Source organism: Alternaria arbusti, assembly GCF_024043155.1.
Source record: "Alternaria arbusti strain BMP 1465 chromosome Unknown scaffold_4, whole genome shotgun sequence".
NCBI classification, from domain to species: Eukaryota; Fungi; Ascomycota; class Dothideomycetes; order Pleosporales; family Pleosporaceae; genus Alternaria; species Alternaria arbusti.
In genome coordinates this window covers 2,131,677-2,147,410 of record NW_026249944.1, presented here as the reverse complement: position 1 = coordinate 2,147,410, position 15,734 = coordinate 2,131,677, and the positions used below count along the sequence as shown (strand labels likewise).

General features: G+C 32.2%; 1 protein-coding gene across 1 annotated transcript; it reads right to left on the bottom strand.

Moving 5' to 3' along the window:
• Positions 1–13,336: 13,336 nt before the first annotated feature.
• On the bottom strand, positions 13,337–15,402 carry J4E86_004367 (uncharacterized protein; the record flags this gene model as incomplete). Its single annotated transcript, XM_051444909.1, has 2 exons — positions 13,337–15,219; positions 15,270–15,402. 2 exons carry the CDS (start codon positions 15,400–15,402, stop codon positions 13,337–13,339), a joined length of 2,016 nt encoding a protein of 671 aa, XP_051304534.1.
• Positions 15,403–15,734: the final 332 nt, after the last annotated feature.

Below are 15,734 nucleotides of genomic sequence, written 5' to 3'. Positions count from 1 at the left end.
TTAAATAACTTAAGAACTTCTCAGATAATAAAGATATATATATACTAAACACTATGTATAGTACTAGCTATAGTAGCGTTTAAATATAGAAGTAGTAAGTTAAATATTATAAGATATATATTAGTAAACTACTTATTTTAGATTTTAGTAAGAAAATCTACTAGTTATATTAAGCTAGTTAAAGAATTTAATTTCTTTATAACTATGTAAAACTAAATATCTAATATAACTCTAGAATATATATAGCTTCTTTAAAAATTTATTACTATAATAGTAAGTAGTTCTTTTCTAAAGTATATAAACCCTACTAGTTTAAAGTATTTCTATTAGCTAACTCTTTAAAAGCTTTTTAGTAAAGCTTATCTTTCTAGATTAAAACAAGCTTTATAAATAATATTTTATAATTATATAAGTTTTGTTTTTAGATAGTAGAATTTTTATAGAACTAAAGTTTTAATTTAAGATATATTAAAGTTAGAGAGTAGTAAGAATTGCGTAATTATAGACACGTAATTAGCTAGCTCTTAGGTATATAGCTAGAGATATTATTCTAACTTTCTTTAGAAGTATAATAAGCATAATATACTTAATTATCTCTAATTATTAATTATCTCTCTAGCTTTAATAAGATAAAAGTGCTTTAAAATACTTATATAAATATAAATTTTTTACGTCTAGATAAACTTGTAATTAATACTTAGAAAAATAACTATAAACTTATAATTAGGTTAATAATATATAAAAGTTAAAGAAATAAGATAATAAAGAAACTATAGCTAATTATTAAGCTTATAGTGAGAATACGTTACTACTCTAATAGATAATAAGTATATTAAAGATTTTTCAAGAGTAGTTAGCTAGTATATTAAACTATAAAAAAAGATTATCTCTTCTAGTACTATAAATATATTATAATACCTACGAATTCTTAAACTTTCTAAAGATTCTAAGTATTTTTGACTAAAATAATAGTAGTAGTAGTAGTAAAATAGATGTAAATATATAGATTAAGATATAGGTAAGATATTAATAATTGTATAAAAGCTCTAATTATTATAGATTAGAGAACCTCTCTAGGCTTAAGAGACAAGGCCTATAGCATACTTTTTTTTAAATTAAATAATTATGTCATTACGTAATTACGTAATAACGCGTTACTATATTAAACCTAATAGTAAACTTTAAAATCGCTAACGTAAGCCTAGACTTATAACTAATAACACTTATACCTATACTACTACTAATATAATATTTACTATACGCGTAATTATAACACGCTCTATATTTATTATATATTACTAACAGCTATTTAAAGTATTAACTAGTAGTACTAGTACTAGCTTTGTATAATTATGTAACACTAAAAGATAACCTAGTAAGCCTACTACTAGTATAAGGCCTAACTTAATCTAAGATACCTATATAATATCTATATAATTACTAGTAACCTATATTGTATATATAATTATCTATAAGTCTAGCTATATTAGCTATATTGCGTAACTACTACTTACTATCTATACTTACTCTTACCTACCTACTTACCTATTCTCTATCTATACTAAGAAGTCTTTAGCTCTTACTACTACTTTCTATATATTTTAGTACCTATCTTTTATTATTATATACTTTATAAAGAATATAAAAAATATTTTACCTCTACTTATTATACTACTACTCTAAAGTAAGTACTATAAAGTCTACTTTTTTTTGTATCAGCACTATACTTCTAGTAATATATATTTCTAGGTTCTTTAGCTATCTATACTATTATTCTATAAAAGGTTTTTTAGTAGTTAATATATTTAGCCTTATTATTATAAATAGCCTAGCTACTATAAAAATAGTAAGTTCTAAATACTTTTTATAATAAAGCCTATCTAATATTACTTTATTTTTAAACTTATAAGTTATACTTAGCTTTACGCGTATATACTTAGTAGTATATAATACTTACGTTTTATTAAAAAATATATAGTTATAGTAGGTAGTATTACGTTTTAGTTATAGTAATAGTTATTTATTAGGTTATTTAATATAGTATATTCTATATTCTAAATTATTAGGTAATTTTTAGAGAGCGTACTAGAAGTAGCTACCTTAATAGTAGCTATAATAGTAGCCTTTATATTAGTAATAAAGTTAGAGTCAGATATCTTTAAAGATGTTAGTTAGTATTAAGTTACAGTAGTATCTAAGTGTTTAGAGTTTATAGAGATATAAAAAGTTCTTAGAGATATAAGAAGAGAGTTCTTTAAGATAGAAAGTTATAGAATAGAAAAAAAAGAAAAAAGAAAAAAAGTATTCTTTATATATAAAGCTTCTTATATTTCTCTTTAAACTACTATTCTCTATACTATAGTTTACTTACGCAAATATTATTTATATTTTATAGTAGTATAGTACTATAATTTAATATTATTCTAGATTTAGAGTTTACCTATACTATCTAAACTTCTACTTATCTACTTCTATAGCTAAGAGAAAGGCTATATTATACTGCGCTCTAACTTCTACTCTTTCTACTAAGATCTTTACTATAAGCTTTCTATTAGTTCTTGAATTAAAGATATTTTAATATTTCTACAGCTCTATAGCTTACCTATTACTACTCTTAAGTCTACTTTTAAGTCTATCTCTAAGTATACTAAAGAAGTTTCTAAAGTATTACTATTACTATCTATAAGTATATTATTACTATCTATATCTATAGTAAATATTAAAGAGAAAGTTTTATTAATTCTATAGTTATATATAGTAACTATAAGGTATTTAAGAAATATACTTATATTAAGATTACTATATAGAGTTACTAACTATGTTTTATTACTCTGCTCTGTATTAACACTTTACTAGAATAGATTAGAGAAATAACAGTAAGAATGTAAAGATTATAATAACTTAGTTATTATTATCTTTTTATTATTAAGCTTTGTTAAGATTGCACTTATTATTATTTCTTAACAAATTAAAATGATTTCTAGTAAATCTAATTGCTTACGTAATTAAGATTTTAGTAGCTAGTTTTAATCTGCTATACTAGAAGGTTCTAAAACACCTTTATTTGTCTTAGCCTAGCTATTATTAGAGTTATTACGTAAGATAATAACTCTTATCTTTCTTATCTCTCTTTCTGTAATTGCCGAAAGATCTAGTATTAAACTAATTATTAGTCTATGCAATACAACGCATAGACTAATATAATTAGTACTAGTCTAGATTATAGATCTAGGAGATAAGAAGGATTTAGCGGACTTAGATTATAAATCTAGGAATTAAGCGGATTTAATTATAAATCTTTATCTTTAGGCGGAAATAGGCGGATATTTACGCATTTATTCTAGTAGCTATTTTCTATAAAAGAAATAGCAATTCTCTATAGTTATTCTTTACCTAGCAACAATATTGTTACTTTTTACCTATTATCTACTTTGCAATTGCTTGCAATCTTTATTAGTTATACTATTTATTATACTATTTAACTACTTTGTTCTAACAAAGCTATATTCTATTATTAGAGAATAGTTTCTATTACCTCTCTATTCTTTACAGTTTTTACTATATACTTAAAAGTTATCTAGATAACTAGTACTACATATAATTCAAAAGTATTTTAATAGAGTTCTATAGCTTTAGAAAAGACTTAACAAGAGATGTAAAATTATTATTTAAATACTTAGCGCTAATAGGTTATATTAATATTTTAAAATGAATTTTTTTTAAAGTAAATCTAAGTATCTAGAAAGGATATATAAAGCTGTTAAAAAAGTATTACTATTAATCTTAAGAAAGTTAAAGCTATAAAAGATTGAACACTATTTTGTCAAGTAAAAGATATTCAGCGCTTTTTAAGTTTTACCAAGACTTACAAAATATTTCTTCAAGACTTTTTTTAAATTATAGTACTACATCGATAATATTCTAGAAAATAAAATTCCTTTTACTAGGAGCTGAAAAAGTAATAAGTATTCAAAAACTTTAAAGATTAATAAGTTAATAGTTTATTACTTATTAACTTTAAGAATCTCTTTGAAATAGTACTAAAATAAAGTATTTCTGAATTTATAGAAAATAATATACTATTCTAATACTAAATAGATAGTATTATTTATATTATATGATATTCTTTTACTAAATATACTACTATTGAGTCTAGCTATATGATATATTATAAAACTCTTTTTTAGCTCTAGAGTAGTTACAATACGTGATTATAAATTTAATAAAGGCTATAAGCTTTATAGCAATTTCTAACTATTAAAACCTAGAGTATTTTTTAAGATAAAACCTCTTATAGATGAAAATATTTATTAGGATTTAAATTTTAGCTTCTTTATAAGCTTAGTTCTAATAATTTTAAGCTTATTTTAGCTAGAAGCTAAATTTCAGTTATAGAAAAGTCTCTATAGTTATATACTCTTATATCTACTTTTTCTATTTATTTATATCTAGTTTTTAAGTTTTTAAATTTTCTCTAGTATATAATCTAAGTTTTAGTATTAGTTCCTATAATTACTAATATCTAAGCTTTTTTATAGCTTATTTAGTTCTATTAGATAAGCTTTAAAAAGCTTTTAGCTAAAACTATTATCTAAAGCTATACTTTTTAACTTAGTTCTATAGCTTTAAAAGTAGTACTTACTATTTTAAAAGTTTCTTTACTTTATAGTAGTAAGAAATATAAACTAAGCTTTAGCCTTTGAAATGAAATTAAAAGAAAAAAAGTTTACTTCTTAGTTAAGAAAAATCTACGTTTCTATAATATAGTTAGAGTATTAATTAAAGTACTTTTAGTTACTCTACTATTAATAAGTAAAATAAGATAATTTAGGAAAGAGTAATATATAGGTAATATAATAAAAATACAAAGAAAAATTAGTATAGTACTTTTATACCTACTACTACTTATATAAGTATAATACTACTAGAAAAACTATATTAATTATAAAGATATATCTATAATACTATTAACTAAACTATACTATATTTTTACTTTATTAGAATCAAATAGCCTATATAGTTAAATATATAGTACCTTAAGCTAAATTTACTATTATCTTTAAAGTAACATAATATTAAAGGATATTATAAGATACTAAAAGACTTTAAGCTAGTCTCTTTTAGAACTACTAAATAATTTTAAGATTAATTAAGTATATATTACTATAGTAATATAGTTATTCTAGCCTATAGTATAGACTTATTCTATACTTACCTATATAAATTTCTTTGTACTATAACTAAAAATAACTAGAAATAATATAATATATTGTAATAGGTATACTACTAATAAAACTAGTTATATTTATTATCTATTAACTATAACATAACGCTATATTAACTATTTAGGTAGTAAAAAAAACTACCTAACGTACTTTATAAGCAAGTAGGCTATATAAGTATATAGACCACTTTCGCTAAGACCCTACTAAAATTGATAGTTCTCTACTATTTAACGCAATGCCTTAACGTAATAACGTGCAAAAGCTCCTAAATAAGAATTAAATACACCTTGCTATCTAGGCTATTAGAGAAGACGCGAATCTAACTACGCGACGCGCTGCAGTAATCTACAATATCTCTTAAAGTACACTTATAAGACGACTTACTAGAAAACTATTATAATATAATTATTAGCTAGTTGCTATAAAGCTTACTATAATAGAAGAGGCAATAATTCTGCAGTGTGCGCTTAACTTTAATAAGCAGAGATCTTCGCTTTAGCTTACTGCTATAAAGAGTATAGCTAATGCTTTGCTAGCTTAGCGTTACTAAGGCCTAGTTAGTAAGTAATAGGCAAACAACTTTGTGCAGCGCTAGCTACAGCTCTAAGTTAAATTTAATTAAAAGTACAACTATAAGAGAGCTCTCTACAAAGATCCTAAGATTATTAGAGGCTAGTTTAGCCTTATATAGAATATAAAAGCTAAGTATAGTATCCTTAATAAAGATACGTACAACTTTAACGAGATAGGCTTTATAATAGGTATAATAGTAGCTTAAGTAGTTATTATATTATCTAAGCGTTAAGGATAGCTAAAGATAGTATAGCAGAGCAATTAGGAGTAGGCTATAGTAATCTAGAGCATTAACGTAACTAGGTAGGCAATCCTACCCTTTATTATCTTCTAGGGTAAGTACTACCTCTTAGCTTAGTATAAAGAGGATACTCTGCTCTGCGATTAGGTTATTATAGTCTCTAAGAATAGCTAGATAATAAATAAGCTTAGCCTGTAGTAGTTAAAGCACTTTAATGCGCATATAAAGAAGCGTACTATTAGCATAGTATGTTTGCTTATTATTAATAGCTATAAGAGCTATAACTTGCTTAATTTCTAGCAGTACTATAAAGAGAACAACATTATTACTCTCTATATATCTTCTTACTTATTGCATCTTCTATAGCCTCTTAATGTTAGCTATTTTGCGCTGCTAAAGAGAGCGTATAAGTGCTAAGCTAAGGCTCTAATGCGTAATAACGTTAACTATATTAATAAAACCTTATTCTTACTATTCTTTATTACTGCTTATAAAGTAGCTATTATAAAGAGTAATATTCTAGAAGGCTTCTAAGGCGCTAGCTTAGTTCTATTTAATCTAGAGGCTATAGTATTAATGCTTAATGTGCGCCTGCGTACTCTACTAGTACCTACTATTAAAGATAGTCCCTAGCAGTTATAAACTCTAAGCAATACTCTAGAATTTAGGTTGTAGTTAAAGCTAATTTAAGAGAGGATTTAGAGATATATAGATAGCTTGCTAACTTTAATAGTTAAGGCCTTTAAAAAGGTCTTAAAAAGTGTAGCTATAGTTATATATAAGCTTATATTAGCGTAGAAGAAGATTGCTAAGCTTTAAGTAGTAAATAAGGCTACTACGTAACAAAAATTATATAAAAGAAAGCGAGTATAGAAAGAAAGAACTCTTACTATTAAAGATAGTCTTTAACTAATAACTCTAAAGGAGTTTAAAGTGCATAGTAATAGAAAGAAGGTAAAGAAAAGAGTACGCGTTAAAGTAGGCAAACTATTACAAAGACGCTATAGACGCTATAGCAAGGTAGGATATAACTTACGCATATATAAGCAAGATGTAGTAGTAGATTCTAAGTAGAATAGTATATTAAGATTTCTAATTATAGTGCTATATAGTTCTACACTATCGTGTATAGTACTAATTTTAGTAGAGTTTTAGCAAAAGTAGTCTATATGCTTATATAGCCTACTTGCTTATAAAGTACGTTAGTAGTTTAAGAGTAATTTTAGATAACTATTATAGCCTCTATCTATTTAAGTATAGTAATACTTAAAAAACTATCTATAAATACTTTTTTTTCTATACTTAATAGTTTAGTAAGCTAACTAAGAATTATATCTAAAGCTCTAGTGTATAACGTACTTTATAAGTAAGTAGGCTATATAAGTATATAGACTACTTTCGCTAAGACTCTACTAAAATTAGTACTATATATAATAGTGCAGAACTGTATAGCACTATAATTAGAAATTATAATATACTATTCTACTTATAATCTACTACTATATCTTGCTTATATATGCGCAAGTTGTGTCTTGCTTTACTGTAGCGTCTACAGCGTCTTTATAATAGTTTACCTACTTTAATATATACTCTCTTCTTTACTTTCTTTCTATTACTATATACTCTAAACTTCTTTAGAGTTGTTAGTTAAAGACTGTCTTTAATAGTAAGAGTCTCTTCTTTCTATACTTGCTTTCTTTTATGCAATTTTTGTTGCGTAGTAGCTTTATTTACTACTTAAAGCTTAGCAATCTTCTTCTGCGCTAATATAAGCTTATATATAACTATAGCTGCACCTTTTAAAATCTTTTTAAAGGCTTTAACTATTAAAGTTAGCGAGCTATCTATATATCTCTAAATTCTCTCTTAAATTAGCTTTAACTACAACCTAAATTCTAGAGTATTACTTAGAGTTTATAACTACTAGAGACTATCTTTAATAGTAGGTACTAGTAGAGTACGCAGGCGTATATTAAGTATTAATACTATAGCCTCTAGATTAAATAGAACTAAGCTAGCGCCTTAGAAGCTTTCTAGAATATTGCTCTTTATAATAGCTGCTTTATAAGTAGTAATAAAGAATAGTAAGAATAAGGTTTTATTAATATAGTTAACGTTATTGCGTATTAGAGCCTTAGCTTAGTACCTATACGCTCTCTTTAGCAGCGCAAAATAGCTAATATTAAGAGGCTATAGAAGGTGCGATAAGTAAGAAGGTATATAGAGAGTAATAATGTTATTCTTTTTATAGTACTGCTAGAAATTAAGTAAGTTATAGCTCTTATAGCTGTTAATAATAAGTAAACGTACTATATAAATAGTACGCTTCTTTGTATACGTATTAAAGTGCTTTAACTACTACAGGCTAAGCTTATTTATTATCTAGCTGTTCTTAGAGACTGCAATAACCTAATTATAGGGTAGAGTATTCTTTTTATACTAAGCTAAGAGGTAGTGCTTGCCTTAGAAGATAATAAAGAGTAGAATTGCCTACTTAGTTACGTTAATGCTCTAGATTACTATAGCCTACTTCTAATTACTCTGCTATACTATCTTTAGCTATCCTTAACGCTTAGATAATATAATAACTGCTTAAGCTACTATTATACCTATTATAAAGCCTATCTTATTAAAGTTGTACGTATCTTTATTAAGAATACTATACTTAGCTTTTATATTCTGTATAAGGCTAAACTAGCTTCTAATAATCTTAGGATCTTCGCAGAGAGCTCTCTTATAGTTGTACTTTTAATTAAATTTAACTTAGAGCTATAGCTAGCGCTGCATAAAGTTATTTACCTATTACTTACTAACTAGACCTTAGTAATACTAAGCTAGTAAAGTATTAGCTATACTCTTTACAGCAGCAAGCTAAAGCGAAGATCTTTGCTTATTAAAGTTAAGCGTACGCTGCAGAATTATTACCTCTTCTATTATAGTAAGCTTTATAGTAACTAGCTAATAATTACGTTATAATAGTTTTTTAGCAAGTTGTCTTATAAGTGTACTTTAAGAGACGTTATAGATTACTGCAGCGCGTTGTGTAGTTAGATTCGCGTCTTCTCTAATAGCCTAGATAGTAAGGTATATTTAATTCTTATTTAGGAGCTTTTGCACGTTATTGCGTTAAGGCATCGCGTTAAATAGTAGAGAACTGTCGATTTTAGTAGGGTCTTAGCGAAAGTAGTCTACATGCTTATATAGCCTACTTGCTTATAAAGTACGTTAGAGTAATAGTATTATAGATAAGTTTAGAAGAATATAGTTCTATAGTTAGTACTATTTTATATTTAAAAGTATAAATATAGATTGTATAGAACTTAGGTATATTTATAAAAATATAATTACGCTAATTTATATTAATAATTTCCTTAAGTTTATAGAAAAATATATATATATTAGTAATAAGAAGTTTCTTAATTATAAGATTAGTAAGTAATATAACTAATAGTCTTACTCTAAATAAATATATTAATAAAACTATAATAATAGTAAAATTAATAATAGAATCTCTAATAGACGTAGTAAGTAATATAGTATCTCTAAAGTTGCTTTTTAGACGCTTTAGGCTGCTTCTTAGCGTATCTAGGATGTTAGATATTATATCCTAGATAATATTTTATAAAATAGCTATAAAAATAGCTTTTAGAATAGCTACTTTAATAAATTTCTTGTTAGTAAACTAAAAGTAATCTATTAAAGCTTTAGTAATAGTAGCGTAGTAAGAAGAAAAGTAATTAATGTAGTAGTAATAAAATAACTTATTTAAGCTTTAAATAGATAGTAAGATAATATAACTAGTAATAAGATTAGTATCTACCTTATAAATATAAAAAGAACTTATAAAAAGTTAGAATGTAGCTAAGAGCTTATTAAAGGTACTAGTATAGCTTTTAGTATTAGCTTTAAGCTACTTATATTTATTAGCGTATACTTAATCTTTTATAAATTAATAAACTAACTAGTAATAGTAGCTTAATTTAGTATATAGATATATAAATATAGAAGATAGAAAGAGTACGCTTTTACTAAACTCTTAGTATATATATTCTAGCTATAAAGCTTTAGAATATATTACTTAATTAGTAATAAGTATATATAGTTAGGTTATAATTCTCTTATAAAATTCTTTTCTAAAGTATTTAGTATTTAAATAGCTACTTTATAAGCTTAAGAGATTTAGAAACTTTAACTACTTTAGAAGTAGTAGTACTAAAGCTCTAAGCCTTAGCTTACTTAATACTATACTTCTAAAAGTAACTAAAACTTTTAATTATATATTCTTTAGAGTACTAGTAATAGTTCTTACTTTTTTAGAATTAGTAGCTCTTTAAGCTATAAGTATTACTGCTTAAGATTTAGGTTTCTACTTAATAATAGTTAAATATTAAGATAAGAATAGGCTAGAATAGATCTAGTAGTAGTAACACTTTCTAGCCTTTTACGTCTATCTACTTTTATGTATATAAAATCTATTAAATATTTTTATTTTTTTATATATATATTATCTTATAAAGAAATAATATAGTAAAGATTAATAAGTAAGATTCTACGTATGGGTTTATTTATAAAAGTAAGTAAGTATTTATTATTTTTTACTTAATTACCGCTAGACCTAATTAAGTAAAGAATATAGATTTATTCTACTATATACCTTTACTATCTATATAACTTATATTATATTTCTCTACGCTATCTAGCTATATATATATATATATATATATATTTACTATATATCTACTTAATTCTCTAAATATTCTTAGAAAGATATGTAAAAAGTCTAAGTCTTAGTACTAGTAATAATACTAGTATTTCTCTACTATATCTTTTTATATATTTACTCTAGCTTCTTTTTTATATATTACTCTTTTCTTATTAAAAATCTTAAGATTAAAATTATTTCTAAAATTATTTTAGTATTATTCTATCTATAAAGTTCTTAAGGTTTGAATCTTTTATAGAAGTATATACTTTAATTAGCCTAACTAGAAATATATATAATTAGCTACATTATTATAGAATTCTAAAGATTAGCATTTTATAAGCTTACTATAGTAGATTAAAATACTACTTACGTTGTAATACTACTATAAGTAGAGTAGAAAATATTAAAATCTAGAATATTACTTACTTTATATAATAGTAAGCTTATATAATACGTTATATTAATTTGCTATATATAAGATTATAGGTAATTAAAGCGCGCGCTAGCGTGTAGTATATCAAGCGATACAGAGACTTGAAACACCGCTTCCTGGATAACCGTAGGTCTTTCCGATAAATATCTTCTAGAAAGCGTTCTTACACTTGCAGATGCACGAGCAACGTCCTTCGACGAGTTCCAATTCAGCGATAATCGCTACATCATTCGGTTGTATCCCGTACGGGTGGATCAAAATCGGGCTGCGCATCACGATCCGGTCAACTTCGACAACTTGGTGGTATTGTGCGACGAGGTCAGAGCATCGTCATGGCACTCTATGTTTCGAAACTGGGACGCCGTCTTGACTTTCATGCCCTTGGTGCAAGAGAGACTGCTGTGTTGCACTGGGGACCCAGAGCAGAGGCTTGACGCTTGTTGGGCTCGTCGGCCACGTGGAACGTTCCTGGACTTCGGATGGACCCGAGAAAACAAAAATATACCAAAAGCCTGGTCATTTTTTGCCTACTGCAAGCCGGAATACTTGTTGACTTGCCTTGTTGAGATCATGGACACGACTGCAGAACTCGAATACTAGCTGGCCGGTAAATGGGTGTATCCAAGGTTTCAGCCATGGAAGCTTATCACGGTAGGCCAGGTTCTCTATGGCCTTTACCGGAAACGCATTCTGGTTGAGCCCTAGTCTCCAGACAAGATCCAATATATGGAACATGTTCTGTATGTCCTCGCATCTACTGAGCTCCTCAACACCTTTTTCAAGAGCGAGAGAATGGATGTCCAAAAACTCAAATCTAAGCTCGTAAAGAAGATACGGCAGGAGACGATGTTGTCGGAGACAGAACTTGATGACATGGACGACGTCGACGAAGTCAGATATCTGCTGTCACTGCGACTATCTGAGTTAGCAGCGCTAGCGTTACGCCCAGAGGACAATCTGTTGCGCTATCGTTCTTTCGAAGAGGTTTTCAATCCAAGGCATCTCGAGCTGAATCTTCTAGTTGGCGTTGGAGGGTTGAAAATAGAGTGGACCGAATACCTTCACGAGCACTTGACTCTTAACACATCAACATTGACTGTTTACATTTTCTGGTTTGCGTCACACGTTCGCCAGAACTCGATGTTCCAGTAAGTTGTTGTTGCCCGCTGAGTGTCGTCTTCTAATATCGTTAGCATGTACTGTGATCTCTTCGATTGTGGACCTGAACATGCAAAGATCGGTGAGCCTTATATGTCAGTACTGTCAATGCCATATCGAAAGCAAATACTCAGGTCGTATTCATGGATCTTTCGTGAGCTGGCATCTAGCTCATCGCGCAGAGAGGCATACTACGACCTTCCGCTGCCTTGGTGGCTTGCTCCTCTGCAAAGCGTCCAGCAGCAGCAAGTACCAAAAAAGACTTCAGTCAAATGCTTGTTCTCAGGGCTAGGCAAAATTTTGAACGCCATGGCTATGAGGTTCCATTTCAGAAAGCCGCGACCCCAGAGGCCGCACAGAACTATCCGCTCGCTTCTCAAAGACAGCACTGGCAGAAAGTGCAAGCTATCTATCGACTGTCTTGTACAGTTGAGGCCTTTTGATAACGAAAGTACAGAGATTGCGGAGGGTGGACGACCAAGTGATTTGTACGCTGACGACTCGGACGACGAAGAAGAAAGCTTTGGCGTTACAGACCAAGTGTCGTACGAGCTATACCCGAACCTTGCTCCTCGTATCAAGATCTTGATTGGGCATCTAGAGAAGCAGAAGCCGAAAGGGTTCGTCGCTCTGTGGAAGGACCAGAGAGACTCCAATACCTGGTATACGTTCTGGGCGGCGGTGATCTTTGGGGTCACGGCGTTGGTCCTAGCCGCAGGAAGTTTAGCAGTGTCAGCTGCGCAGACTTGGGCGACGTTCAGGGCGCTGGACATGCAGGGTCAAAGATAAGGCGTAGTCATATCTCTAGTGTGCTACCATCTTTCCAAAGTTCGTAGATGAAAACCGAGCTTAACGCTGTAAAGCTCAGCGACAGCATAAGTTGCGAGTTGGTAGACTATAATAGAATACTAACCCACGATATTCAACAAGCATAGACTTATGTAATAGTCGTCGTGAAGTAAGGCAGAAGAGATGTGAGAATTGATGGGCTAATCAACTATCTACAAACGAACCTTGCAAGTCTTCGTCCTAGTAACAGACCTGTCGCTTTCACTCGTAGCAACGAGAGTCACTGTAGCTTCCTTCGAACAGTATCCCTGGCAACCAACAGCAACATTGACTGTCTTCTGCTTACCTGCCTTGGCGTAAGCCAACGCGTTGGGGACAGCGGCCTTCCAACCAGCGCCTTCGACCTCGGCCTTCAAACGGTAAATATCCGACCCGAGGTAGGCGGACAGATCCTGCGGATGAGGGTTTGTCGCAAGCGAGGCGGCTTTACCAGTGTTCTTCAGCTCGAAAGTGCAGTAGAGGCCGTCCGCGGGACTAGTAGCGTTTCCGTTACTGACGACCTTGCCAGATCCGAGCTCAATGCCATGTTGAGCGGACGTGGTAACGTTGGTCGCAGTGGAGGCCGCGCCTACGGTGTAGTGCAATACTCCATTGTCATCAGTCATCTTCTCGAGGATGTACAGATGCAGGCCGTTCTCGTGATCGATGTGCTCGTATTCTGAGCCAGAGTTTGTACCAGCGTGGAACAAGGCATCGACTAGTTGCCTGTAGTCGCCAATGGTCCAGTATCTTGCGGTACCGTTGGGAAGATAGAAATCGATCTGACGCGCATCCTGCGGGTTTGCATCAATCGTCCATTGGAACGGCTGCACGCGATCGCTGTTCTTGGTCTTGCTGATCATGACACCAGAGTCTGGGCAGAAAGAGTCCGCACCGAGTCGCTGAACGACCTCAACATTGTAGTTGTTGTAACCACGTCCGTCGCATAGAGCATCGAGGGATGCGTTACATGGGGGCGCCAGGTCACCGGCAGCGCCAAAGGAAATATTAAAACCCATTAGACTGTCCACCGGATCGACAGAGCGAGCGGTAATCTGCGCGATGACGGGACCAGAAGTGGCGAGACCTGAGCGAGAAATTTGCAAAATTGGGGATGTATCGATAAGTCCGATCTGGTGCTTGTCTCGCATTGTGTGCAGGGATCCCATAGACGCACCCTGTACAGGAGGGATCTGCCAGCGCGTGTGGGGTCCTCCTGGTCCATTGAAACTGCCGCGGGACAGCATGCTCCATGGGCCAGTGTATGTTCGTCGCGGAGGGTCGCTGAAGGGGTTGTTGTAGTTATCTCCGATACCGAGCAAGTGCGATAGTTCGTGAGCAAACGTAGCCATTCCACTCGATTCTCCCTGGGTAGACGAACCGCCACCGGCGTTCGGCCATATCGTAGAGGCTGCAGCCCACGATGACCACTCAACATAACGTGTACTAGCCCAGTTTGGAAGCGAGGAGTTATCCGGTGGTCCAAATTCTTCGGGAACGTCTTCTTTGGAAAGGAACTTCATCTCACCAAATTCCTGCCATGTCGAGGACTCGTCTTGGCCGGCCGAGAGAATGAAGGCCAACTCATACGCGTCTGCCGTCTCATTTCCAACATCAGCACGCCATGCTCCGAGCGCATCGGTCCTGAGATCAACCGAGCATGGCGGTCCTTCGGGGCAAGCGCCCTCATTAAAACCACCCTCTTCGTCGTCGATACCATATTGGTAGCTACGCGCCGGCATGCGATAAGGGCCGAAAACGGTCAGGTCCACACCATACTTTCCGAACGAGTCGCCCATCCAATACTCGTGGAGTGTGTGACCTTCGTTGAGCTCGCTGGGTACGTTGAGAAGATCGTGGTAGAACTTGGGCACATCCTCACGGCTCAAGCCAGCGGCAAGTGGTTGCGGGTTACCGAAAATATCCGAGTTGGCCGGCAGCGTGACGACGAACGGAGAGTCCGGGTAATCTATGGTCACCAAGGCGATGTTGAAGTTCCGATCTCTGCCCTTGCGTGCTGGATCAGCCCAATTGGTCGTGGGTGGCGCAGCATAATCTAGCTAAAGCTTTAGTGACCTTCATTTGCATTGTTATGCTCAGACGTACCATCCCAAGTCATGTTGTCTGGATTGACCCAGTTCTGGGGGTCGATGGGCGCGAACGGGTTCACAGGCGCGCTCTGGCGACGCACCACAGCAGCTGCCGCAAGCTCAAGCATCGTGCTCAAGATGACAGCCATTGAGGCGCGATGAGGGCTTCGGGTCGCCATCATTCACCACAAAGCTTTGTGAGACAGATGTGCGAGCGACAGGAAGAGCGTGAGAAGCGGAGGTGAGAGGGACCGTTGAAGCATATCAATGAGTACACGGACCGGCATCATCAAGATTGAGTTACCTACCCATGATGCCGACTACGTAGGGCAAGACAGATATCACGGTAAAGTGCATATGCGGCTGCCTCTTCCAGTTAGGTCAGCCCGTTCCACCGTCTTGGCACGCGCGCACCTGCTGTTCCCAGTGTGCGAGGCTGGGGTGGACGATAACGGCGTCGCTTGGTCCTGCACTTTCGTCG